Below are 23,566 nucleotides of genomic sequence, written 5' to 3'. Positions count from 1 at the left end.
AGTCAAATATAATGCAGTGGACCATACTTCCATCCTGTAATATGGGGACAGGGGTTAGAGATGGCACAAGCCTTCAGAGAAGGAAGCTGTCTCTCTCAGATGTTTTCAGCAGTGCTGCTGAAACAGTATTGCATTTTAAATACTCTGGACTCTTAAAAACCACCAACATTCTCCATGTCATTATTTTAAAATATATTTATTAACTAGATTAGTTGCCTCATGTTGGAATGAAGAAATTACACTTGTAGCAGGGTCAGAATATTGATTTTGTATGCAAATTTGGTTCTTCAAATGATTTCCTTGCCGCAAGTCTTCCAAAAATTCTGCTTTGAGTTTGTTGAGTTCTTCTGCCAAGCTCTTCATCTCACTTGGGAGCGCGTTTTTATCTAAAAGAAAATTAAAGCTGAACTTTTAACTTCATGCGTAAAGACAAAACTTACAGACTTTGACTCGTGTTCTGCAAAGAACTTTGACCAGACTTCTGAAGGCGATTGCCTCGGTCGCACCTGCAGGGTTGGGGTTCCTTAACAATTTACCCCGAGGGAATTTCATGGGTTTATTCTTATGTTGCCAGCTAGCACCTGGAACACGCTACACGTACCTTTTGCGTCCTTCATTGTCTGAGAGATGATGCGTCTGCACGTCTGATCAGCCTGATGGACAGTACTAGCTGCACAGATTGCTCGATCTGCTTCCTATCCAGGGTGACCAAGAGAAAGGAAGAATACGTGCAAGCACATTAAATTGATTCGGACTGTCATCAACTTTTGAAGTACTCTGAGAACAAGTAACACGTCAGCAGCAGCTCAGTGACTGGCGCAGTGCGCACCTGCCCCTTTGAATCTGGAGGCAGACGTGTATGCCCGGGTGTCTGCCAGAGACAGATGTGTATGACATGAAGAAGTGAACGTTATTTTCCTCGGTGCAATGCGAGAGCTCCAAAAGGCGTTCTTTTTACTAATCTAGAATGTATAACAGTATTCTTAAAGGTAGTTCAGTGGTTTAACTTAATAAGGTGCCAGAAGTACCCATTTCAAATAGAACTAACTTTTCTGTGTATGCTTTTGCAATCAAGAAATGCACTAGCTATTTCCCAACTTCTGTCATCACGGGTGTTCTGAATCCAGTTGAGGAATAACTCACTCACTCATTCACCATCAGCTGACAGAGCCGTGACCGCAAAGACAAGCAGTGCTACCTTTTGCTCAGTGTTCTCCTCATTTTGCTTCACGGGATTTTCCAAAGCAGCGGCCAGCAAACTAATTATCTGCTCACTAAGAAAACAAACAAAAGAGTAAACCACATTAATCAAACAGTTTCACTGAAGAATTTTCTTTCATTTTGTAATGATGCCTCATCACAGAAAAAAAAGCAAGTCTTCAGTTAGATTTATGAGGCAATCAATGAAATAATCTTTATACAGCCAGTTAGATGAAAAACAATTACAACTAAAACTACAGCCAATTATTTCCAGTCTTAATGTTTCAGACAATTTACATAAATTTTCAACAACAGTTTAGAAGCGCAGTTAGCTGATGTCAACTCTGCAAAGAACGATGGCTGTGAGCTCCCAACAACTGGCATGTATTGTGTGTAATTGAGTGGCTTCCAAAAATCACCATACAGAATACTTTTCACGTGCTGTTTAGATACAATAAAAAGCTTCTACCCGCCCGTTTATGAAAGCAGCACTTAGTGAAAACCCTAACATCAAGCCCGTAGCATACTTATCCTCTGAAGCGCAGTCAGAACTTTTCAGAATGAGGCTGTTCTGTTCCCAAGCGTTTTTCTTGAGATCTGGCATTTCTATTTTTCTTGCCATTAAGTATATTGTCTGGTCAGGTAACGGATGACTTCTTAGATGATTTCTCTGCAAGCAGCATTCAAGTGGACATTCTAAAAATAACTGGCAGAAGCTCAAGGAATCTAAAAGAACATAAAGAGACAATCTTACCTTTAAACTGTTCAAGTAAAAATTCCTGAGAGCGACATGCACGAGAAAGGCTTTACATGAGTGAGTAACTTCTATACTAGTTCTGAGCCTGAAAAGAACGCAAACCTCAAAAGAACAGAGACTATTTTACCTTCAAGGCTGCTCAAGTAGTAATTTCTGAGATCAACATACATAAGACAGGCTTTAAGTGACCTAGCTATTTCTAATACTACAGTAATAAAGTTAAGTTGATGGTTACTATACAGCAGGAATCTAGCACTTAAGAGTAACAAGTGTTCCGCAAGAGTGCTTAAAAGAAAGGCAGTTAAAGAAACTGAATTTCCTGCAAAGCTGAAAACGTTCTTTTGCACAGGAACAGAGAGTAATTACATTTGCGAGCCAGCTGGTACACCTCGTATCTCATGCTCTGATAGTAAAAATTGTCATCCAGGACGAGGCAGAGCGGCCGAGACGTGGCTGCCCGTGTCCAGCGACGGCCAGCTCCGGCGCTTTCCGCCGAGGAGAGCAGCCCCTGCCCCTGGCACCAGGCCAGGAAGCGCCCCCAGGCCGGCTGGGTGACGCTGGCGGGGGCCGACAGCGGCTCCCCGGCGACCAGCAACCGCAGGAAGCGCTCCAGGCACTGCAGCAGCTCGCGCCGGCTCCGCTTCCAGGGGGGCAGCTGCGGAGGAAGGCAGCGGAGGGGTGAAGGCCCGCGCACCCGCCCCGGCTCCCCCACCGCCGCCCGCCCGCCCCGGGCCCCGCCGCGGCGGCAGCGCTGAGGGGCGGGGAGGCCCCGCACGAGGGACGCGCCGCGCTGCCTGGCAACAGCCCCCGCGCGCCCCGTGACGCTACTGAGCGACACGCTCGGCTGGCCAATGAGAGAAGACAGCGCGCAGCGGGAAGCAGGAAAGCCGCACTGACCAATGGGGACGGCCCCGACGGCCCCGCCTCCGCCTCAGGCGGGCCGAAGGCTTCCGGCGGGATGAGCTCGTCGTAGCTGAGGACGGCGCAGGCCCAGCCCGGGCGCTGCGGCAGGCGGCGGCGCAGGGCGCGGGCCAGGGTGGACTTGCCGGCCGCCGGCAGCCCGCACAGCACGCACAGCCCCACCCGGGCGCGCCCGGCGCCGCCCTGCTGCTGCTCCTCCGCCGCCGCCGCCGCCAGCGCCGCCAACAGCCCGGCCGCCGCTCCCGCGGGCCGCCCTCTGCCGGCCGCGGCTGTGCGCATGCGCGGGGCCGTCGCCGCGGCAGGCCCCCTGGCGGGCGGGGCGCGGAGGTTTCGTTACGTCGGCGCCGGGAGCTCTGGAGTCCGGGGTGACGTGTGCGTGGCGTGTGCGTGACGTGTGCGTGACAACCGTTTTTACTCAGTTTTATTTTGATAATAAATTCAATAGTACATTTTAGTGAACCCAGAAGCGTCGGACGGCTGAGTGACCCCGGGTGTGCGCAGCGGTGGTTTTTGTTACGGTCATAAAACCAAGACGCTACTAAGTATGCTGACACCGATGATTTATGTTAAATTATATTATTGTAATATGCTTGTTAATAAGGTCTAAATGATAGGAATAGTTAATTGATAATAATAATTTAAGATTCCAAGGAATTAAGAAAGACAACACTTCTTTGGAAGACACTCCTTGCCAATGCAGGGTTTTGCCTGCAATATATTTTGGGTTCTTTCGTCCAGCTCTTCTCTGAAATGACCATCTAAGGGATTAGAAATGTCTTCCTGGTGAGGCGATTGCAGGCGATTCCATAATTTTCCATAATTCCATAATTCACTCCTTTTGCTAGTTCGTATTCCCCAAGTTTACACATGAACACGGTCAGTGTGAGGTTCCCTCTCCGACGCAGACTGATCAGTATCCACAGCTTTGCTCTTGCCAGTGAGTTTTGCTCGCCATAGCAGCTGCTTTTCCATTAGTTCCCATTCTGACAAACTACGTAACTTCAGGCATTTTCTTGTCAATCGGTACCGCTTCCTAATTGTTGCATTTAGAATGACAAAAGTTATCTGTTGCTTTTTGTAGTGGAATCAGTTTCTAGCAAAAAGCTCAAGCTGTAATAACCAGTAAACATTAAAACACCATTAAGTTGTATCACGTACATCCCAATATACCACATGTTTTATAGCAGCAGGGATGGCTTGTTTCTTTTAGACTCAGATACATTATCTACAAGGTTTCTTTCCATTGCTGGTGTCCCTGTACGAGGTTACTTTTATAAACTACCTGAACTGGAAAGTAAGGCAGCTAGTAGGTAATGAAAGGTGGGATCTGGATCCCATCTTTGATATGGTTGCATGGAAGGCAGGGCTCAGAGCAAGGCATAGGAACTGTCCGCAAGGCTGGCATGTGGGTACAGCTGCTTTCAGCAGGCTCACGGAGGTCTCTGGCAGCACGCTGCTGAGAGGACGGACCAGGAGGTAGACAGACTCTAGACTTCCTAAGAGGTCCCAAGAATCTACATTCTCATTTTCACAGCAGTGTATGACTAGAGGTGAATAAATGATGTCTGTAAATAACTGAATTAACTTTTCTTCGGCCTGCAAGTAAGGCTACACTTCAGAAGAGTCCTGTTCTCTGATGCTGTTATAGATTTAATCTAACAAGAGTTGAACTTCAGGCTTCTGATTTAAAAAAAACAAGAGGCGAGGTAGAAGAGGCACAAATACAGCCAGCAGCAATTAGCAAAATAATGGGATGTTACAAAATCTGTGTTCAGTGCTTCTTAGCATCAAGTCTTTTTCCAGAGGTACATGCTTTCAGAGGGGGTTTTGGCTGCACAAGGAGAGGACTGGAGGATTGCAATCTTTAATTTTTTTCAGACCAGTTACTTGTCAGAATTGGTTGAGGGTTCCCAAGAAACTTTTCAGACAGCTGGTCTGGGTGGGACCGCGGGTCGTTGAGGTCCTGGAGGAACTGCAGGAAACTGGGCTTGTACTGGCTGCCTGAGGTGTGGAAAACACATTTTGTGAAGTATTTAATGACTCGAGACAACTGGTATTTCTAAACTGGTTCTTTACCATTTTTAAACAGTTGCTAGCATTTATACATATATTTAACTCTCTCTGCCCCTCCCTCTGCCTCTGCCTCTTCCTCTCCCTCTCCCTAGTAGCATTGATTTGTCCCTTTATGCTGTTTTCTATACAAGCAGTAAAACAGCATTTCTCCTTCAAGCACTTAATCTATTTTATCTCATATGATGCTCCATGAAAAATCCTCCTAAGCAGGACATGAGCCATTAGGAACTTCACTTACAGTGATACAGCAATGTAAACATAGCAAACATGAAGTAAAGAAGGTTTAAATACTACAAACCTTGGACCAGGGAAATGTGATATGGTAAAAAAATCAGGACTTGATGTGGCAGGCTGGAAAAGATGTTGCAGAAAATCACGTTAACAAAACCCACAGATTTCAAAGTGTGGCTAATTATTTGGTATTAACCTAGTGGTATTTTAAAACTAATTTTCATTTCCTGTGACATTCTTCATATTCTCCTGCAACATTTTGTTTTGATAATTTTTATTTTGTTTTATCAGAACTAGACCCACAGCCTGGCTAAGCATCTTCTGTGGTATTTGGCCTCAGAATTCAGAGTTCAGTCTTTGGCTGCTCTGTTAAGTAGCAGCCTGTTCCATCCCATACCACTCACAGCCTGTGTTGACAGGGCAGGCAATAAAGCTCATACCTACCCAAACAGAAATCCTGTCTAACACATTATAAATTATTTTAAATACTTGCAAATTCAGATGGTTTCAACGTAGTGGTTTCAAAAAGCCACAGAGTCATCAGTAACTATATTAGAGAAAAGGCACTGTATATTTTGGATTACTCAACATCAAATAATGCAAGTGTGTGTCTATCTTACCTGATTATTTCCTGTGTTATGACTTGGTGTGTTATTTTGCTTTGGTTGCTGCACATTGTTATCCCTGAAATAAAAACCACGTCATCAGACAAATCCCCATTTGGTTTAACTACCATCAGGGATGCGGCGTTTTTCAAGGGATGAGGCTACAGCTCAGAGATCTGGATTCTGTTTCTGACTCCACCCCTTTCTGGCCTTGGCAAATAGTTTCACTGTGCTATGCCCCTGTGTCCATGCAATACAATTATCAATAATGATTAGGAAAGTGCAGTGTATTTTGGGAAAAAATGCTTGAGAATTGACAACTGGAGTATCTGGATTAAAATACCTCATAGCAGGGTACTGGCTATTAAACTACCTATGACTAATAATAGCAGGGAAGTCTTTTCTTTTAGCAGGTATGGAATGCTTTGTATAGATAAAGCGTCTAACTGGCTTGCTAAATTAATCTGGAGCATGCTCTCAAGTGTTGAAATATGCATTTGTAGAAAGTGAAATACCTGTGTTGTCTTCTACTTTTCCTGCAAAACTTTCTTTTTATTGCATCACGCTTAATTACTGCTAATACAGTAATGATTACTATTGGCAACACAAGGAGGAAAAAAATAAGCAGACCATCCCGAAGTGATGTATCTAGAGAAAAAGAATTGAAATGATGTAAGATAATAATCTAATTTAACCTCATATTAAAGCATTTTTTCTGCTAAAACCACCTTTCTGTTGTAAAAACTACAGTCTTCAAATTATTATAGATTAAAACTAGTAACTCCACTGAAATTTATAAAATGCTATGATCAGAAAAGTAGGATTTGGCCTTAAGTTATCACAAGTTCTTTCTGCCTTACCCACCCCATGTTGTATGATATACAAACTTTTTCCTTTTCCATGTATTTTTTCAGGAATTCTAAAGCAGACAAATTCATTTTGTATTTGCTTACCCACAATTGATCTGTACGTCATCTTTGCCTTCCTAAGCTTTTAATAAATACAAAACGTTTGCATGGTCTCTCAGTGTGAAGGCCAGCAAAACCTACGGCATCTTCCCTTTGCAGAATTTCATGGCTCTTACATGAGCCAACTGCTGCTTGCTGCATGCACCTCCTTAACCCCTCTCATTTCTGTGAGACCCTTTCCATATAGAAAGGCTGCTGATTTCATTCTCAAGCTACAGTCTTCCTCTATTACATCCATTTTATCGGAACTCTGTTTTAAATACCTAAGTAAATATCTAAATATCTAACTATTTAAAAATGTAACAGTAATTCTAAGCAACTAATGTATTGCTTTTTATCTCAGACAAAACAGAGGTCAAATTCTCCCTTGGACCAACTCCTTGATGTCTGCAAACCTACACATCAGATAAAAATGTTTGTTCTTCAAGTCAGTCCGTGATTAAGTGTCCCATGCAGTAGAAGAAAACAGTTGAAAAGAGACTGAAAAACCAGTTATTGGTAGATTATTTTAGCAGACACTGGGGGCAGAATGAAGGCCAGTTTCAGTATCCTACCTATGTGAGCTGGACCACTGTCCACACTGCCGCCGTAGCCTGACTTGTCACAGAATGGAGGCGCCCATCCAGAATTGCAGTGGCAGTTCCCGTTGTTGTTACACACCTACCGTCAATACAACAGGGACTAATCAAACGAACAACGCCTTTCTGGAAGCAGCCGCTTTCAACCTCCAGTATATATTTGGAGTTACACATTAAGAATTGCACGTGGATACAAGAAATATTGCATAGTATTGCTGGGCAATAAGCTCTCCCCCTCCGTAACATCCCAAAACACTGAGTGATACTGATACCAGAAGTTAATCCTCTATAGAAGTTAACCTTTGTTTTTTTATTTGCCTGTAATACATTACAGTCCAAAGAACTTCTCAGTTTTACAACCTTTGGACTCCGTTTTGATTTTTCACAGAGACATATATAAATCAGGAATCACTAGACTTTCCTCCTCAAAGGAATATTTTCCTTTTACAATTTAACAGCTCAGTAATATTAGAAAATTCCCTAAGGAAATTCAGAAGAAATGTCTTTCAATGTTAGTGCTAAGAGGTTTACAGTATACTGGCAACACGAATTACATGAAAAAAGTGGACTTAATACAGATCAGAAAAAAACAAAGCCATCTGGCTGGTTATTGCTTTTATGCAGGGATTTTGCACCTATCTCTGTCTTCCAGAAACAGGGCATGAGAACACCATCTACTCACCCCATTATCATTACACTTCTGCTTTACATCACAGCTGTAGCCCAGATGACTTGCATCAACACATTCAAAACCTACGCAGGCCTGGAAAAAGTAATTCGTGTCTTTCAAACACAAAACTTCAAAAAATCCCATTCTTTTATAAATATACTATATAAATGTATATGTTTACAAGCCTACAGCTTTTACTTAAATGTCAAGAAAAAGGGCTGATAGAACATTCAGTACTTCACAATTTTATAGCTGTATTTGTCTCAGGTTTTCTTAAGTCTGTGGATGCATTTTGATGGAGTAATTTGAATAACTGATAATGTAGTTCAGTGATTTGTAACATCCCAGTTTTTGAAGAGCTAATTAATTGTTTGTATATCTCAAAAAGCAGATTTTTTATTATATTATGGTGTACAAATAAGAGAGCTATGTAATGCTTTTGAAAGTTAAGAACTTTCCAGTTGGTGGAATATATTCTGTAATGCTGCTGTGACTCATCTTACCTTCTTTTCTCCACAGGCTGTTCCATCATGAACTTGAGCAGGATCGGGGACATCTGATCCTAAGTCAAAGTCAGAAGACCAGCATAAAACCCCAGATGCATTATTGACAACACTCCAAGCAGGAAGATTTTGAAGACTAACAGATGTGCACTGGAGCTTGCCGCACAGACTATGCCTGTATGGAATGAATGACACTCAGAGACAAGGTGAATGGAAAAAAAACCAGTATCAGTGCAAATACACTGTCCAGTCAAACTTTTTAGTTTGTATTTCAAGGAAATATTCTTTTAAATCTTATGCTCTAAGAGTTTGTAGCAGAATATATTTTTTTCATTGAAGATTTTAGGGTTAGCTTTTATTTGCTGGTGACTTACTGAACGGGACATTTCTTGTACGCTCCACCTCTCATTCCACAGTTTCCAAACCTATCTCCTTTAATATTTGCTCTTTCAAAGCATACATCAGGTGCTTTTCGTGCCCCTGTACAAAAAATAGTGAATCTTAGTAAGCCACTACACTGCCTTAAAAATATGAGAAAGAAAAAGAAAAATCGGAAATGTCTATTAGGAGACTACAAGTTTTTTCACATTAAATTGTAAACATACCTTTTCCATATACAGATTCACATTGTGAATCAAAACTCTGGCATACTCCATAGTAGCAATATGCCTTCATGTTGTCGCATGGGTAACCATTCATGATATAAACGTCGTCTGGACAGTAGGCATTGCTTCCATTGCAGTATTCGGGTAGGTCACAGAAATCCATTTTCGATCTGCACTCTGTTCCTGCCACTTTAAACTAGAACCAGAGAGGAATGACACCCTACTTTTATTTTGGAACAGCGGAAGTTCTACCATGAAACAATGACAACTGGGAACCTTTTGTGATTTTAAGGAAGACAAAATGGTTTTTCAGATCAGTATCTAACGAATATCCAAAACTTCCCTCAGTTTCATATGGTGTAGCTATAAAGTTATAAGCTGAGCCTGCAGAGGACTTGGGTAGATTGTACAAATGCGTACAGAAGTACAAATTAAAAAGCAGCCAACTATCATAGACTTTGGAGAAGCTTGGTGTTGCATAATGGAGATCACTACTACTAAGTCCCCTGATTGCTCCTGCCTCCTCCGAGGGATGACACAAAGATGACATTTCATTTCTAAGGTACTGGCCAAGAGTTGTTAGATGCAAATTCTCTGCTTACATGCTCTCTACTGGTGAATGTAGTTTCATAATGTGAAAATATGTCAAGAGTACTATGACAGCTCTTTTCAAACATTAAAAAAATACTAGTAAATAGTATCAATTTGGCTTAATAAAACATAGCCTACTTTGCAATCTTTGCAGCAGAGTCCTTGAGCGCATTGTGATCCAGGTGTGAGTTTGCAGGTTGCAGCATCACAACAAGGGTTGGTACATTCCTGAAGAACAACCATGGAGAAGGGGACACAATGTTTTTACCTCGCTATATAGCTAGGAAAGTTCATCATCAAACCAAGTGCATGGACAAACTTTAAAGACACCGTCTCTCTTGCATGTTCTGAGGTTGACAGCCTTCTGCTCTAACAGAAACCAGCATACAGTTTGGCTGTATTTTTTTACCAGAAGTCATCAGTTTGTGATGACTGATCAGTTTACCAGAAGACATCTGTTTTGATGTGTTGTGGCACAGGGGTACAGGATAGGTTTACACTTTAAATGGACACTAAAAGAAGCAGAACACTTTAGTTTCTATATAACACTTATTATCACCCCTCCCCTCATCTATTTTTCCACTACACTAGCAGTTTGATGTAGAGAAATGTTGGTTATCTTTTCATGACTTAGAAGAAGGCCTATACGATGGAACCAGGGTTTGCTGACAGCCTTTTGATTTATTGGTGTCTTTTGTGAGACGCCTTTATTTTTCTAAAGAATGAGTCAATACATCCCATTATTTGAGGGACATTTTGACAATGCAAATATAACCAACAAAAGTAATTTTCTTGTGAGCGAAGTTTAAGGGTTACAGTTAGGAAGCCTTTAAGAGCTCTGTAGATGAGTAGTCTCTTTTATGTAACAGAAATAGCCATGTTGCTAAAACCAGCACAAAAAAATGGCGTTTCCACATACTCTGCACTGAAATGCTCTTCTTTCTTAGGCATTGGCTCAAAGTTCTGTGAAGTCCAGTAGCCCTTAACTGAGTTCATATCAAATTTAAAGTATGATTTTAGGTAAAATCATACTTTGATTATAGATAGATAAAATTTATCTTCATATTGCTTGCAAAAATGTAAATTTACAAGGAAAACTCCTCAGATATTAATGGAAATCAGGTATCCCAAAAGGGCAGAGTTATACAACAAGTATAATATAATGTAATATAATATACAATAAGCATCCAGTTGAATTTCATTCATTACCTGTGGTTTGCCACAGTCACATTCTTCATTGTTATCAACCACATTATTACCACAGACAGGTTCCTTGTAAACATCGCTTGTTTTGGGAGGATTTCTAAGGCAGTTTCCACCTCCATTTAGAATAAGGTTCTCAAAATCATCAGCACTGCAGGTGCTGAAATTCCTGGATCCACTGGAAAGCATAATATTACTTTTTATTATAAATATTTTGCTTACAGGAAAATATACAACTCAAGCCCTTAAAATATTGTCAATCTATAATAAATACTGTGTTTCACAGCATTAGGAGGTCATGAGAGACTTAATTTTTACTTTATTTTCCGTTAGAGTACAGTCCTAGAAGTTAAAAATACTATATGTAACATAAATGCAAGTACTTTCAGAAGAAGAGATCATCATATTATCCATTCTGATGTCCTATATAAAACAGGCCTTAGAAATTCCTTGTCTGTACTGAGTCTAAAAATGCTTAATTAAAAAATAATTTCCAGAAAGACATTCACCTTAACTTGGAGTCCCTAAGAACTCAGGAATGCATCTTCTTATAGTAGTTTCGTCCAGTGTTCAATTACCCTGATTTATTAATACAAATGTGGATAGATAAAATAATATGATCTTTTTCTCTTAAGGGGAAGCCAAAGAACAAATGAACTGAAAGAAATCTAGGCTGATAGTTTTTGTTTAAATTAACTGTTAAGTAATCTGCGCAAAGGATGCATGTTTGCACAAACCCAGTGAATATATGTAAAGCGTTCTCAGCAGGGTAAAAAAAAAAGGCAACATACTATCATTAAAAAAAAACAATTAAGAAAATCCAAACAAGTTTTTAGGAATGCTACAAATAAAGAATGACTGGATTGGAAAACAGATAACATTTCAAATAAATTAAAATGATGTCAAGACCCAAGTCAGTGAATTCACCTCTGTGATTAAACTTTTCAAACAACTCCCCATTCACAAAAGTTCTTCAAGATTCAAGGGAATTTCACAGCTTATCAGGAATAGTCACTGCAGATAAATAACAAGTAATAAATAAAATAACTGGAAATCTTACTTATCTGTGCTGTGCATAATATAGGATGCAGGACACCTTTTATCATCATGTTTCATTCCAAGATTGTGTCCCAATTCATGTGCAACTACTGTAGCATGACGTAACATACTGTCATGACTCAACTAATAAAGAGAATCAGTGTTAAAAAAATTATGAAACTAAAGAAAATACTGTGTTTCTACCTACTGATTTATTCAAGTCACAAAGCTCTCAGAGGCTATGAAGACAGAATACTAAATTGTATTGCAAAGCGAAAGCAGCAAGAACAATTTGTCACTTTTTTCAGTAGGGCCAGATTCTGCCACTCTTTCTATTACTTCCATTAGGATCATTTTCTGAATAACAACACAGTTAATCAGTCAGGACACTGATTTCAATGGAGTCTTCAACGACAAAAAGACAAAGACTATTAAAGAACAGAATCTGCCTCTAAGATTGTCCATGATGTTGTGGCATCCATATTGTGAGGACAGGAACCTCTGGAGATACTGGTGCTGCCCCAAGGGTGAAGGAGAAAAAAATGGTTTCTGGCTAATTTTGCCCAATTTAAAATTCTTGCCCATTTACAGCCTCATTGTGGAGAATTCCAGACACTTGAGAATAGAGTGCACTATGTTCACTGTCTATCCATGTAAAGAGTCAAAAAATACACATTATTTTGTAGCTGCATTCCCATCCCAAAACCAGTGTGGTTTTGAATGTTAATGGTACAAGAATGGGCTTTCCTTATACAACCTTGAGCTAGCTCAATTACAAAAAGGTGATAAAAAAATTATTTCAGGACTAAATCAGCCAAATGGACTGGAATGTGATGAAGAGAGAAACTGGGGAAAAAAAAATTAATATAAGTGTAAAAATATGCACAAGTCTTTACATCAGAAACCCCATGAAAGAAACCGTACCATTCCAAGACCTGAGTGACTTGACCAAATAGGTCAACAAATTGCACGTTATTTATTTAGGACGTTCTGGAAGGTACCTCTGTGGAAGCAATGTCTGGCAATAGCACTAGCTACAGCTCTGGGTTCTGTAAATGTACAGGGGAAAGCCTTCAATTGTTCAGGTACCTCTTGGTCTCACTAGCAGCATATCCATGATAATTTAGCAGCTCCTGTGCTACTTTCTTCCAATAACTGCATTATGTACTTACAGTGCTGATTGACCCTCCCTGGACTTGTGAGCAGACGGCACCTACAAAAGCCATTCCAATGGCTCCACCATAAGAGCTTCTCCCTCTGCAACAAAAGCAGTTTGAAGGTGTTGTTGAAAGAGGGGCTGAAAGTTCCAATTTCTACTAAAAGACACTGATGAGTCTGAAACAAATACTGCAAGTCAAGAGTTGGTCTTCTTGAAGTCAAGAAGAGATTTATCATCATATCAGGGTTTCACTGTAATAAATAATGAACATCCAAATAACAGAGCTTGAAAATAATGACCTGTCTCCTAAATCTGCTGTGTCAGTGCTTCTGAGTTCACAGAATCACAGAATGGTTGAGGTTGGAAGGGACCTCTGGAGGTCATCTGGTCCAACCCCTCTGCTCAAGCAGAGCCACCTGGAGTTGATTATCTATAAAGAATTCATTACACTTTCTTGACATTTTTCCAGGTTAAAACAGTTTGGAAGTTGAGTGAATTTTAGTTGAGTTACATTTTCATTCACACACAAACCCAAAATCATATAAATTAACAACACTGGCAGCATGGCTAGTTTTTCCACTGAATTAACACTTACATTATGAGATGGCTAACATCATTTCGTGATCGTTTAAGAAGATCTTTCTGTCTCCAAGAAACAAATCTACCCAGTACATCTCCAGCTGAACCATCCATTACAGATATGTGGTTTGTATCTGTCCAGATCTCTAATCCAACCAAAACAATCTGGATGTTTAGTGGTCTATACATCTGAAAAAAATATAATTATAATTACTGTCCATCAGTCTGTTTCAACTGAATTATGAAAGATTACATCACTACTACTGTAAACATTAAGCTGAACATAATGACTGAGACATAACTTTAGTTTCTTTGAATAATTAACGGTTTGATGTGAGGAAAGAATATATGACTGAAGGCAATCTACTTCATGAAGGTACCTAAACGTATCTTTCAGTTGGAGAAGTTGGAAAGACCACGTTCATTCATTTCCTTAGCTAATTGTCTTGAGGGGAAATTGGGAACAGATGATCAGAGAGCTTATGGAATTGTTCACAGCACTGACAGTTTGCTTAATAAAAAAGTACATACATGAGAAATACTCTTCCTGGAAATGTAAAACCTACTGGAGACCTCCCAAAGTCTGGGAGCACAGAGAAGTGGTTTAAAAACATCTTGCATCTCTCCCTCTGTCTACATCTCTATAAGACTTGTGCATAGATTCATGAGGTGCCTTACATGTGTTACAAATTGGCGTATAGCTTCCAAATACAGTTTCAGAACATAATTGTTCAGATTTACTGGATTAGCTATTGTTTTGAAAACTATGATAAAGTAGAAACTACTGAATCTCGGCAGTTTATCTGACCTACCCCATCAACGTAATTAATCAGCTCAACTGTTTCCTTTTGCACTGCAGCAGGATCCGATTTCTTCAGCAAAAACTGTAAAATATAATATGAGAATATCAGAGAAAAAATTTAATGGTTTAATAAAATGTAGTAGCATTGGATGAAATGATTACCCTGTTGTTATCCACAACCACAACTAATTCCACATAGCTTTTCTGTGGCAGGACAGCTCGCTTCTTCTGCAAATTAGAAAGCACAATAAGTTAACATAATGACTAATGAGTTAAAGGTTTTTTTACTTATCTTTCTCATTATTTTCATTTCATGGATTTATAAAGCAATTATGCATTTTTTTAATGTGCTTGATCAATTTGCCTTAGATTTCCACATGAATATCTCTATGTCAGTAATTCACTTCTGCTCAGACGCTGGGATGCATGAGCTGAATGGCAGCTTCATGCCTTTCACATCATACCCAAAACTGCTTGGGCAGAGCTCTGCTCTTCTGCTAAAGGATTGCTTCAAGCTATATTAAATTCCCATTGTGCTGTTCTTCTGTTTCAGGATTTCCTTAGCAGTACTCCCACCAGTTTGGGGTCCATGAAAGTGAAAGCAACAAGGAAGTGGCCTGCCAGGCCAAACCCACCTGCAATGATACCATGCCAAAGCAAGAGCTCTGGGGACCCTTGGCTGCTGGAACAGACCGAGGAGATGGCTTGGACTCAAGAGACAAACAGAAAGGTATTTACCCTCAAAAGCTTTTCCCTGTTAGAGGTACTGTTTGATAAAAATGCATATTTCACAGACTGCTTCACAGACATCTTCTTGTGATGAAGGCTGCCATTCAGGACACCACATTGGAAGGGGATATCCTGCATATCTTCTAACTGGTAAAACATGTGTTCAAATGTGCTGGATGTGTTGAGCGGCTCCATTCCATACCATTTGCCACCAATGTAGAGAATTCCTCTAATAATCATAAAAGAATGAAAAATTATTCCACAATTTTTCCCTCGTGGTTATGACTAGATGAGTGAATGACAGCTGGATACTTAAAAACTAGAACTGTTCATACCACTATGTTGAAATAAATTATTATCTTAAATTATCTTAATATAGAGGGTAAGTTCAAATGCCCAACAGGATCTCAAAAGACAAAACAGAACTTATTTAAAATACTCGATCGTACACAAGTGTGGGCTCCTTGAATCAGTTAGCAGGAAAGCCAAATTGTTACTAAATGAGTCTGGACTGTGGGTACAGAGCTGATGCAAAGGGTGTCTTTTAGTCCTCATCTCTAGTCTCACTCCTCGCCCCATGCAGCTAAAGTAATCTAGCATTTTAGAAAAAGATCTCTTCTAAGACAGAAAGAGAGGCTAAAAGCAATCACCAGGGTGTTTATGAGGGCAACAGCAGTATTGCACTGCTGAGTGCAGCTAAGTATAAAGATTTTGCATTTGTCCATGGCTCAGAAACACCGGGTACATGCCCATTTGCTGTACCAGAATCTTTGAGAAGCTATTATCTTGTTCTCCAGAATCTCAAAACTATATTTAGAACAAGAATTTTCTAGTTAATATCTTGCGAAAGAAGATCCTCAAAAATGTGAGTACAAGGTAAGCAAAGGATTTGAGTCTGCGTCAGTTTGCAGAACAGACAAAATGAAATATCTGTTCTGTTCAGTGAGATCCCGTGTTACCTGAAATACGAGTATGTTGACCATTTTATGCTTCATTTAAAGGAATGCCAAGAAATGTTATTATTCTTTGTAAGTGGCACCTCACTATGATGCTATACATGAAAGATATGTGGGTGAACTTTATCCCATTTGCCTCTTCCTGCTTGTCAAAAAGACATCAAACTGAGCAAGGCTACTACAACCGACAAGTATATCCAAAGCCCAGCTGAAGAGCCAAGCTCAACGAAGGCAGGGGAATACGGACACATGCTAAGCACATTCTGAATATCCGCACAATTTGCTGTGCTGGCGTCTCATTTTGCCAACTCACATGGACTGATTCTGCGGGGACACCACCACCATCTTTTATGCATTAATCTGGCCCCTTTATGTTTCTCAAATAAATGTGATTTTCTTGCATTTGAAACACAAAAAATTGTTTCAAATTTGGTCAAAACGTTTTCCACAGAAATGGTTTTTCTTTTGAAACATGCCCACTCATAAGACAGAATTGTTTGCAGGAGTGTGTTAAGTTTAGCAAAAGCTTCATCAGCATTTCTTCTACAGAGGTACCTCTGGTCAAGACATTCATGTCAAGTAATAGAGGCCTCAGTTCATTGCCCATGTTCTGTCTATATTTGGATTATGCTCTCTCTCATGTTATCTTTTTCTGTGAAGGAATTTTGGAAAAGGGTGAAGAAAGTAGTAGTTGAGGGAAGATACAAAACCTCTAAAGAGTTTCAGCTTCATCAAAAGGTGAAATATAAAAAAAAAATGCAAGATAGGATGGTGTTTTCTCTCCAGCTGTATGATGAATAGCAAGTGTTTTTTCACTGTTTTACTTTAGTACTGCACAATGAATTATCCTGAAGTAAAAAGCAAGAGGTAGTACCTAAGGCCATCACATGTGCTAAGAGCAAGCATTGAGTCAGCAATTCCTTCAACAGTGCCATGATAATAACAGTGTGTCTGAAATGCAACAAAACCACATAATTAATGACAAAATAAGGTTGTTGACTTCAAATGCAAACTTATTTTCTAACCAACCTTTTTATTTGCATGACATTAAGGCTGGCTGTTACAAATTTATAGAGTTCCCTATTCTAAAAGTAACCCCAGCCTTCTTGGAGTAAAATGTTACTGGACATGAGTAACTACAATAGCATTTGCTCCCTTGGTCCTAGAAAACAACCAGCTTTTTAGTTTAACCCGTCACCATCTTTTAGCAAAATCTTTTCATCTACATTGCTCATCTTGTTCTTAAAGAGACTCCTCTCAAAGGCTGATCTCTCTCCCATGCACAAAACACCCAATTAAGTCTCACCGAGCTCACACGCAGTTGAAAGTTGAAATTAAATGCAAAAGCATTTGTAAGGCTTGTTTGATTCAGGTCCTCAAAACTATAGAGCTTTGATGCTGCCATTGCACCTTTAATTGCATACTATGCAAAGGCAACCTAATCAGGTAGCTCAAATTCAGTCTTGGCGTAATCTCCTGGCATCTCCTTTCACACCTTGGAAAACAGTGATGCTGCATCACCATAAACAGCCCACTCCCTCGTAAGACATAGCACCTTATGTTTTGTATCAGTGGTAACTGTTAAACAGAAATGCTACAAATGTGAAAATTCACAAAAGCCTCTTTCACAGCAAATACATTTTTCTTCTGTAGATACTGCAGGTGCATCACTTGCATTTTCCCCTCCACTGCCAAGAATGTACGCAATTTTCACTGTCCTGTTATAGAGATATGAAGACACTCAGAATTAATGGTTGTGCATTCACTTTTGCTTTGAAAATATATTTAGATGTGTACACATCCTTGTTGTCATCCTCAGTTCTATCAGATTGTTAGTATGGCTTCAATTCTTAGAGCTTGGCTTCCCTGGTTTGAGGAAACTCTTACACAAAAGAGGAATTTTATTATGTACAATACCTTGTTTTTTGATTGTGTTGCCTCCAGTTTCCCATTTTCCCCATATGTATATAGCATAAAGTCTTCGCTAACAAGCTTTCTGGAAGCAAAAATAAACTACTGCTCTTTTAACAGTCTCGAAAGCAAGAAATAAGTCAAGAATCTTAGTAAGTACTACATTCTGTTAGCAGCACACTCATGCTAAATTATTATTAAAATCCATGGACATGAAACAAAATACTTCAAAAATGAGCTGCGTTATTTGGAAAATAAGTTATTTTGAAATATTTTAACTAAAATATCCATAGAGTAGGATCTGAACAGACAATGTTATATTAGGGCCTGGACTATTACAGGCTCAGGAATGAGGAACAACAGCAATAGACAAATGTCTTCAAGTACAACATCATAACAACCCTCTGCTCCCTGCTAATAAAGAACTAATTTTGAACTGAATTCCAGTTTTCCATAAGGTTTTTCTGAAATCTACTATCTTGTGGTGCTAATAAAAAAATAATCAAATTAAATTTCTGCACAACTAGAAAAAAATATTACTCCCTTCTATTTGCAAGCTAGTACCATTACAGGGACACTATTTAACAGAGTCATTCTGTAATTACTACAATCTGCCATTTAAATTGTTTCTTCTGAATTTTTTCAGTATAAAAATACTTGTCTGTATTTTTATACTCTGCATACTATATGCAACTAAATCCCAAGATGGAATGATTTCTTAGAACACTCTATCACATACTTATTTTTCTTCAGTTTTAGGAGGTATGTTCCATTTCTGGTTTTAATTGAGTAAGAAAGATTGTCATCTGAATGCTCCTGAAAACAGAACAAAAGATATCACTTAATTAGGTGATTTTCTTGGTTGTGTCAGTTCCATGTTTTCTTTGACAAGAGAACTGTGTATGACAAGAGAACTACTGTGTATGTCTTAAGTATTTACCAGATTTACAAAACACACATTCCTAATCCTCATGCCTTTCAAAGTCTCAGCAGCACACTCTACATTCTTTCCTATAGAAAGTTTAAATTCTCCTAAGCTAAGAAGACAGAATGAAAAAGTACACAAACTGCAGAAGAAATTAAATATGTCTGCCATTAGAGATTTGTAGAGGGAATGTAGAAGATATAAAGTCTACAGAAAAATGAAAACATAAAATTTGTGGTATTAAAAGAACAAAAAAGAAGTGTTAGTAAAGCTAAACCTAGACTACCACGCTATAGCTCTATAGGCTCAGGAACAGATGGTCCTCAGATGCTAGTGGAGAGGTGGTAGATACAGCTTGGATGAAGGTGGCCAGACTCAGTTCCCCAAGACGGGCACAGCCCATGGATGCACTCTTTGCCCAACTACCCCATCATGTTTGGTGACACTCCTTACGTAAATCATTGGCAGCCAGATGAACGACTCACAGATTCTTCCTTCCTTAATTGGTTTGCACAAAGATGACTAATGCTATTTCATTAACAGTTACTTCAGTAATGGAACTCAGTATCTGGAACAAAGGTAAGTTACCTCGGAACTGAAGAATTAAGGCTCAGATCTTTCTCTTTTAACTCATTCATTTAACCTGTGCGACTGTGTGGGACCATTTCTACAAAGTGAGCATCAGGTCTTTAGGTGCTACATGGTTGAAATCCCCTGGCTATCCAAAGACCAGGTACAATGAGCAAAAGAACATATACAGCATGGACGTTAGTTTGAGTTTGAGTTCAACGTCTAATCTGACTCGGAGGAAACGGAAATATTCTTCCTGTTCCTTCCCACTCTGTTAACAGAGACTAGAAGTTTGAAAGGTGTTAACTTCGAGGGTAGTCACAGACCTTTGTGGGAACAAATTTAAACTAGTTGAAAACACTTAAGAATCTGAAGAGATAGTGCACATTTCTTCACAAAAATAATCTATATACACTATACATTGTGTATGTGTAATATAGGCCAATATTGTGAAACACGGCAACATCAGAAGAAAAAAATCAGAATAACAAACCTCATGAAAAAACGGGTGATGTTTCTCTCTGTCTGTCAGACTTTGAGGAACAATTATTTCTAATGTAGAAAGTCTGGATGTCTGTTCAGAAGATACACCTAAAAATAAAGTTTGAAATTTCTAAATAATCAGAAGGGATAAGTAAGACATTATGTTGGCATCTGCACAGTGGTGATGGCTTAAAAATCATTCCGATCAGACCATAAATGGAGAAAGTACAGGTGAAAGTACATTTCACCAGTACAGGACCTGACTGCCCAGGCTCAGTTTGGTCTATTCTGTCTCTGACAGGGTTCTTGGGTTATGCTGGGAAAGTCACAGAAATCAACATTTTCATTCATGGCCAAGTTATTCTTCATTTCTGAGTGTTTAAACTAAATATATGTGGCCTCATTCTCTGCAGAAAGGCTGTTTTGACTGTATTCAAGGTTAATGACTATACCACCCCAAACACAACTGATGTAAAGTGATAAAACATGCAAATTCGAGCAAAAGTTTTCTTAAACAGCATGTCCAAAACTGGCTGGCAATCTTGGCTTTAACTCTTAGTCTTAGTTATTTACATTATAAACTGCGATAATAGCTCAAATTTTTCTCATTCCTTCATATAGACAATAACAAACCAAATTAGTTATTGTTTGAAAAAAAAAAATCCTTCAATGAATATGACAGTAACATAATAGAGAATCCCAAGAACAAGAAAAATTTAAAAAATCCCTTCCTGTATTCTCTGCATACTGTGATAGTGACGAAGAAACGGTTTAGGAATGGTCAAACTGATTTAAAAAAGTAACTTCAGATTAAAGCTGGCATCTTCTGGAGCACACAAAGAAAAACTATCAAATGATTTAAACACAGTCTTAATTCTCACATATTAGAACCTGGATTATTAGCTTTGTCTATCATTTTTGAAACATTTTTTCTTCCATGACCTACACTTTTAACCTGATGTACCACAGAAAATGTATGCAGCTACCTTCTCTGTCCACCCATCTGTCCCCTCACAGTAATTTTTGAAGTAGCTGGCCAGTTAAAATCAACTGTGCAAGAGATGCTAACATCTCAAATAGAATTAAGTTCTTTCACACTTTGTGAAATCACCTCGTCAGTGCCAGGAAGACTGTGCTGATCTGTAAATCTACAGCAGGGCTCTCTAGGAGTGGCTGATGGATGTATAGTACAACTATTTTCAATGGTGGATCCAACTTTGCCAGGATGTTTCAGAACTTGCTAGACAGAGAACTGGAGAATATTGTATCTCCAGAAGAATAAATTCAGTCCCTAAATACACTGGGGAATGTTTTTTACTGGTTTCAGAACCATTTGCTGTTGTATCGCCTTCTAGCTATTGTTAGGTCCTGCACTTGCTCATCTTCTCCCTCTTGCTCATGTCTCTACTTCCTTCTGTCCTTTCCTTGATTAAATCAACTCCCCCTTTACCTCTCTCTTTCCATTTAAATCCCTTTACTCCTATTCCTTTCCCCATTGCCCTGAATGAGGAATACTTATAGCTGTCCTCTGGATATAATTCTGCCACCTGCTGCATGCATAATCTTGGTTCACCACGCAGCCTCCTGCCATTGCCTAACGCTGCATTTTGTTTTCTCCAGTGACAGTCAAACCTTTGTAAAGGGTTTGTAGCCTTTTACATTATATCAGAATTATCTCCAGAACATCATGCTAATGCAGGAAGCTAAAGATAAGTCTGCTGAGTATCTGGTTTCAGGTAAACAGTTTTATAAAGACAATCTTCAGTGACTTTTTTTAAAATTGCCTGAACTTGAATTAATCTTCCTTTGTCTTGTCTGCTCATCAGTCTGGTTTGAGTATTCACTTTGGTCAACAGAGACACAAACATTGCTTTTAAACAGGTTACAACAATAACATGGGTTTTAAAAACAAAAGTGTTAATTTTTCTTTTATAAGGAAACAAAGAGATTTGTTCTCATTTATAGTAGCACAAAGTCACCCTCAGCCTCCCACATTTCTGTGAAAGGAATTCATAATTGCAAAGAAGCCACAGAACCACCCACTCAAAGCAAGGAGGAGGATTCTTCAGTGTAATGATGATCTCTAACTACTAGATAACATCAGGATTTTTAAAAGCTAGGTGCAGGTAGCGTATGTTTAACATTAAGGACTGCCATTGCAATCAAAATGTGGAAGTTGCTGTTAGCAAACAGGTCTGCAAAGAATATCAGCACTCAATATTTACTTCTGACTTTGCTCTTCATCTCCAATAATTTTATTATCTAAATCACAAAGTCCTTTCTGTTTCATGAGTTAAGTGTATGTTGAAATGCAGTGAAATGCAGTTCTAACAATTTAAATTTTGACACCTGAAAGCAGGAAACCATCTTTAATGCCAGTCAGAAAAATATCACTTTCTAAGAAATACTTCAGGTGTTACATCTAAATCTAAAATCTGAAGCCCAATCATAAATGGAAATGAGTTAATGAAGAACTAAAACAAAACTGTAGGAATCTCCCTCACATTGCTGAAGAAGAAATCTTTTTCTCCAGTCTTTACTGTCGATGAGAGTGACAGTAACTGCAGTTCTCACAACCAGTGTCCTGGACAGAAGACGATGTATTTACGTGCCTACTACATCCTGGAGAAAAAAAAACACAAAGAGCTCAACTCTAAAAAGCTTCAACCTGTAATCTTTTCCAGACACTTTTTTTCTTGAACAAGATTTTCTCAAGTAGCAGGTCAGCTAACAGCCTAATACCTGGGGAGTGTGGTGACTCCATTTGAAAGGTGGTGCATCATTACGATCAGGACCAGAGAGTACAAGAAGACTTGGAGAAACTTTCTGAATACTGGGGTTAAACCATGACAGAAACAAAAACTGAAAGCTTACCTTTTATCCAAAAAAGTTTTCCAGTTAAAGTTAGTCCAAAAGTGAACGCAAATAGGCTGTGTTTTAACATGACTAGATTTCCCGGAGAAACTACTACAGTATTCGAGCAGACACTGTGTACCTGGCTCTTAGCTGCTCTACACAGGAGAACTAGAACCATCTGCTCCGAAGGTAAACAACAGAAAAAGCACTCCGATACTTCATCTCTGCTAAGGAAACGGGAAGTAAAATTTAATCCATTAGGCTTGCAAAAAAACTGGTTAGACAGCTTAACACAAATAAAAAGCAGCACATTCTTCAATGCTGATTGCATGCCGGGATCAAACTGGTTTATTCTAAAGGACTTTGATACCACAGCGAGATCATACGAGATTAGAAACATAAAATATTGCTACCAACGGGTACAATGTTTAGGATGTTTATGTTGGTTATTGTCAGCTCAGTAAAAAACTCTAGTACAAACCAGTCTACTCTCTGAAATTTCAACTTGTTCTTTGTTCTCCATTTTTTCATCTTTACTTTAAAAATATCAAAAATACAATGCATACGAACACATGGAAATCCCCAAAACAGGGATTTTACCCAGTCCCTTCTATGTTAAAGATAATTCTCCTCACCAGAAGTCTGTAATTTTG

General features: G+C 39.2%; 2 protein-coding genes and 1 long non-coding RNA gene across 3 annotated transcripts; 1 reads left to right on the top strand and 2 right to left on the bottom strand.

Moving 5' to 3' along the window:
* Positions 1 to 165: 165 nt before the first annotated feature.
* On the bottom strand, positions 166 to 3,157 carry PSTK (phosphoseryl-tRNA kinase). Its single transcript, XM_072871232.1, has 6 exons — positions 2,855 to 3,157; positions 2,324 to 2,612; positions 1,728 to 1,926; positions 1,199 to 1,274; positions 602 to 695; positions 166 to 386 (listed from the first exon to the last, which is right to left on the bottom strand). The coding sequence occupies exons 1-6, from the start codon at positions 3,155 to 3,157 to the stop codon at positions 181 to 183; spliced, it is 1,167 nt and encodes a 388-aa protein (XP_072727333.1). The 3' UTR covers positions 166 to 180.
* Positions 3,158 to 3,344: 187 nt separating this feature from the next.
* On the top strand, positions 3,345 to 18,878 carry LOC140656039 (uncharacterized). The gene is made up of 3 exons (XR_012043940.1): positions 3,345 to 3,420; positions 8,523 to 8,712; positions 15,037 to 18,878. It is a non-coding gene; the product is annotated as an uncharacterized lncRNA (long non-coding RNA).
* LOC140656038 (disintegrin and metalloproteinase domain-containing protein 9-like) lies at positions 3,360 to 23,016 on the bottom strand. The gene is made up of 22 exons (XM_072871233.1): positions 22,932 to 23,016; positions 20,068 to 20,165; positions 18,819 to 18,895; positions 18,086 to 18,164; positions 17,043 to 17,119; positions 15,222 to 15,441; positions 14,646 to 14,711; positions 14,494 to 14,565; positions 13,698 to 13,870; positions 13,116 to 13,200; positions 11,966 to 12,087; positions 10,912 to 11,083; positions 9,841 to 9,930; positions 9,112 to 9,307; positions 8,881 to 8,986; positions 8,507 to 8,681; positions 8,016 to 8,096; positions 7,310 to 7,415; positions 6,303 to 6,435; positions 5,803 to 5,866; positions 5,250 to 5,302; positions 3,360 to 4,879 (listed from the first exon to the last, which is right to left on the bottom strand). Exons 1-22 carry the CDS (start codon positions 22,999 to 23,001, stop codon positions 4,801 to 4,803), a joined length of 2,394 nt encoding a protein of 797 aa, XP_072727334.1. The 5' UTR covers positions 23,002 to 23,016; the 3' UTR covers positions 3,360 to 4,800.
* Positions 23,017 to 23,566: the final 550 nt, after the last annotated feature.

This window comes from Ciconia boyciana, chromosome 8 (genome assembly GCF_034638445.1).
Source record: "Ciconia boyciana chromosome 8, ASM3463844v1, whole genome shotgun sequence".
Classification (NCBI taxonomy): domain Eukaryota; kingdom Metazoa; phylum Chordata; class Aves; order Ciconiiformes; family Ciconiidae; genus Ciconia; species Ciconia boyciana.
Note: the sequence above shows the minus strand (reverse complement) of the source record. Positions and strands in the feature narration are given on the sequence as shown.